The 5,000-nt window shown below is 48.9% G+C and overlaps 1 protein-coding gene across 1 annotated transcript in view; it reads left to right on the forward strand.

The window, feature by feature from the left end:
- adipor2 (adiponectin receptor 2) overlaps positions 1–5,000 on the forward strand; it is a 26,351-nt gene that overhangs the window by 14,273 nt on the left and 7,078 nt on the right. Inside the window, exons 3-4 of the mRNA XM_062518543.1 lie at positions 2,452–2,631; positions 3,448–3,619. Coding sequence (XP_062374527.1) covers positions 2,491–2,631; positions 3,448–3,619 — 313 coding nt within the window. The 5' untranslated portion in view covers positions 2,452–2,490. The remainder of the gene's footprint in view (positions 1–2,451; positions 2,632–3,447; positions 3,620–5,000) is intronic.

Consider the following 5,000-nt stretch of genomic DNA (forward strand, 5'->3'; position numbering starts at 1 on the left):
CAGCCGTGGTGGACTGGTCGGGGATCGAACCGGCAACCCTCCGGTTACAAGCCTCAAGCCCTAACCAGTAGGCCACGTGCGTGCGTGCTTTGAGTTAACAAAACTGGACACCATCAGTCAGGACACTGTCCCAGTTGGGGCGGCCGTGGCCCACACACCCACACACACACACACACACACACACACACACACACACACACACACACACACACACACACACACACACACACACACACACACACACACGACTGTGTTCTCTAGGCCTTGTAAAGGCCAAAACGCAACAGAACACAAACCTAATGACTGTTGCCCACCACAGACCCATGACTAGTGGTCAGCAGTTAACCGTGTGTGTGTGTGTGTGTGCGAGAGGGAGATCAGGGTGGAGGACTGCACTGATAAGAGAACAACTTTCAGATAAGAGAGAGGAGGTCTGTTTATGTATGTGTGTGTGTGTGTGTGTGTGTGTGTGTGTGTGTACACACACATGGGTGGGGTTGCTGATGTGAGTATATTGCATGAAGGACATAGCGTGTGTGTGTATGTGTATGTGTGCAGGTTGAAGGATGGGCATAGCTTTTGGGAATATATGTGTGTGTGTGTGATGTGTTTGTTTGGATACTTTTGAAATGAGTAGATATCTGATGGGCTTTGATTGGGTGAAATTGAATATCTGATGGGCTACGTTAGAGCTGGGGACACTTTTCTAGTGCACGCACGCACACACACACACACACACACACACACACACACACACACACACACACACACACACACACACACACACTCGTGAGATGGTTGCAGCATCCACATACCACCCTGTCATGAAGATTGAGTGTGTGTGTGTGTGTGTGTGTGTGTGTGTGTGTGTGTGTGTGTGTGTGTGTGTGTGTGTGTGTGTGTGTGTGTGTGTGTGGTGCTATATGTGTGTCTCTCCCAGCACATGTCTTTCCTGGAAACACGAGTGTCATATGAGATCGTTGAGTGGAGTGGAGAACCAGACTATTAGAACGCCAGTTTATACTGATAGGAGAACTGGACTATTAGAACGCTGTTAACGCTGAGTGGAGAACTGGACTATTAGAACGCCGGTAATGCGGAGTGGAGAACCAGACTATTAGAATGCTGTTAATGCTGAGTGGAGAACCGGACTAGAACATGTTACTGACCCTTAGAACTGGAGCTGTTAGAACACTGTCAGAACTGTGTGTGAGATGGAAGTGTGTGTTTGACCTGGTTGACTGAGTTTGCTTGTTTTCTTGGTGTGTGTGTGTGTGTGTGTGTGTGTGTGTGTGTGTGTGTGTGTGTGTTATGAAGCCTTGACAGCCCCTGACCTTAAACTTGTCCTTTCTCTCTCTCACTCACACACACACACACACACACACACACCCCTGAGTGTATAAGAAGGCTGGGGGGTGTAATAAATAGCAGTGGAGGATGGGCTTTTTACAGCCAGCTTTTTAAGGGTTCTCCCCCTGAACACACACACACACACACACACACACACAAATATATAAATATAAACACACAGCAGAAATACCAGTAGCTGACACCAGCACAAATACACTACACACACACACACACACACACACACACACACACACACTTCTTTTCCAACACACACACAGCTTTTTGTTTAGGTTATATGTTTGTATGTCTGTATTAGTCCATATTGCAGTGTGTGTGTGTGTGTGTGTGTGTGTGTGTGTGTGTGTGTGTGTGTGTGTGTGTGTGTGTGTGTGTGTGTGTGTGTGTGTGTGTGTGTGTGTGTGTGTGTGTGTGTGTGTGTGTGTGTGTGTGTGTGTGTGTGTGTGTGTGTGTGTGTGTGTGTTACACACCCATGGGCAGACTAGTGGGCTTGGTATGGATGCTAACTGGGTTAGCCACATGCATTATAGATACAGGCTGCACCTTCTCCTGTTCCGTGTGTGTGTGTGTGTGTGTGTGTGTGTGTGTGTGTGTGTGTGTGTGTGTGTGTGTGTGTGTGTGTGTGTGTGTGTGTGTGTGTGTGTGTGTGTGTGTGTGTGTGTGTGTGTGTGTGTGTGTGTGTGTGTGTGTGTGTGTGTGTGTGTGTGTGTGTGTGTGTGTGTGTGTGGAAATTCTGTGGCGCAACAAGGCTGCTGGTGTCATGGTGTCCCATAATGTTAGCTTAACCTGTGTGCTTGGTTACCAAAGTGTGTGTGTGTGTGTGTGTGTGTGTGTGTGTGTGTGTGTGGAAATTCTGTGGCGCAACAAGGCTGCTGGTGTCATGGTGTCCCATAATGTTAGCTTAACCTGTGTGCTTAGTTACCAAAAAGTGTGTGTGTGTGTGTTCTATCTCTCTTTCTCCCTCTCTTTTTTATGCACCATTGTTCTTGTCATCTCAGAACATGATCTTTGTCCTTACACATCTCTGTGTGTGTGTGTGTGTGTGTGTGTGTGTGTGTGTGTGTGTGTGTGTGTGTTTTCCAGAGTGCGTCTGAGAAGACGAAGGGTGCGCTGGAGAGTGAGATGGAGGGAGAGAGGGACGGAGGAGAGAGGGATGGAGAGAGGGATGGAGAGGGGGAGAGGAGTGCAGACGAAGGCTTCATGAAGACCCCTCTACTGCAAGCACACCACGCCATGGAGAGGATGGAGGAGTTCGTACACAAGGTCAGTACACACACACACACACACACACACACACACACACACACACACACACACACACACACACTGACCCTCCGTTATCACATGGCTCCTCTTCTGTTTTTATCTTCCCTGTTGCTCAACTTCTCTCCCTCCCTCTCTCTCTCTCTCTCTCTCTCTCTCTCTCTCTCTCTCTCTCTCTCTCTCTCTCTCTCTCTCTGTCTCCTTCTCACACACATGCACACACACTTTTGCTTTGCTGTCTTCCATGGTGTTCTCTTCAGTAGTACGGACAACATTTTCCTTGAGCGTGTTACTCAATATGGTCACACACACACACACACACACACACACACACACACACACACACACACACACACACACACACACACACACACACACACACACAGAGACCCCCACTCCCTCCACAGTCCCCTGTGTGTGATGCTGCTTACTTTAGTTGTTAAATGGCATATCAGCGCCACCTGCTGGCAGTGCTGCATTACTACAAGGTGCCAGTACATCTACACACACACACACACACACACACACACACACCAGAAATTCCTGTGCACACATACACTCCTGGACTGTAATTAGCTTGTCACCTTCCTCAGTAATCACACACACACACACACTCAGGGACACACACACATTTGCACACAAAGAAAGATACACTTTTACTCTTCACACACAAAAATCTTGAGATCACTTTCTACCACTGTAATTGTGTCTGCGTCTAGAGTGTGTGTTTAAATGTGTGTATGTGTTGGTGTCTAGAGTGTGTGTTTAAATGTGTGTGTGTGTGTAAAGGTGTAAACGTATAACTCTCTGCTGCAGATGTGGGAGGGCCGGTGGCGTGTCATTCCCCACGACGTGCTCCCTGATTGGCTGAAAGACAACGACTATCTGCTCCATGGCCACCGCCCCCCCATGCCCTCCTTCAGAGCCTGCTTCAGGAGCATCTTCAGAATACACACCGAGACCGGCAACATCTGGACTCACCTACTAGGTACACACACACACACACACACACACACACACACACACACACACACACTCAGAGCCTGCTTCAGGAGCATCTTCAGAATACACACCGAGACCGGCAACATCTGGACTCACCTACTAGGTACACACACACACACACACACACACACACACACACACACTCAGAGCCTGCTTCAGGAGCATCTTCAGAATACACACCGAGACCGGCAACATCTGGACTCACCTACTAGGTACACACACACACACACTCAGACCCTGCTTCAGGAGCATCTTCAGAATACACACCGAGACCGGCAACATCTGGACTCACCTACTAGGTACACACACACACACACACACACACACACACACACACTCAGAGCCTGCTTCAGGAGCATCTTCAGAATACACACCGAGACCGGCAACATCTGGACTCACCTACTAGGTACACACACACACACACACACACACACACACACACACACACACACACACTCAGAGCCTGCTTCAGAAGCATCTTCAGAATACACACCGAGACCGGCAACATCTGGACTCACCTACTAGGTACACACACACACACACACACACACACACACACACTCAGAGCCTGCTTCAGAAGCATCTTCAGAATACACACCGAGACCGGCAACATCTGGACTCACCTACTAGGTACACACACACACACACACACACACACACACTCAGAGCGTGCTTCAGGAGCATCTTCAGAATACACACCGAGACCGGCAACATCTGGACTCACCTACTAGGTACACACACACACACACACACACACACACACACTCAGAGCCTGCTTCAGGAGCATCTTCAGAATACACACCGAGACCGGCAACATCTGGACTCACCTACTAGGTACACACACACACACACACACACACACACACACACACACACACAACACACACACACACACACACACACACACACACACACACACTCTGAGAGGTAGCATTGTTATGTCCCCGGTTTTGGTCTCGGACACCTGTTCATCTGTTCATCTGTTCACCTGTTCACCTGTTCACCTGTTCACCTGTTCATCTGTTCACCTGTTCATCTGTTCACCTGTTCACCTGTTCACCTGTTCATCTGTTCACCTGTTCATCTGTTCACCTGTTCATCTGTTCACCTGTTCACCTGTTCATCTGTTCACCTCACCATTGTTTTTGCAAGTTTAGTGTGATCCGCCTCCTGCCCCCCTCAGTAGAGCTGCAGTTTGAGTGTAAAGGTGAAAGTAGACGCCTGAACTCCACACCTGAAGGAGTTTGCCAACAGTGGCTAACAGGGAGGTGTGGCCTAATCCACATCACCAGAGGAGCTATCGGGGACGAATGGGCCAATTATGAGCTATCGGGGACGAATGGGCCAATTATGAGCTTTCGGGGACG

This window comes from Sardina pilchardus, chromosome 17 (genome assembly GCF_963854185.1).
Source record: "Sardina pilchardus chromosome 17, fSarPil1.1, whole genome shotgun sequence".
Classification (NCBI taxonomy): Eukaryota; Metazoa; Chordata; class Actinopteri; order Clupeiformes; family Clupeidae; genus Sardina; species Sardina pilchardus.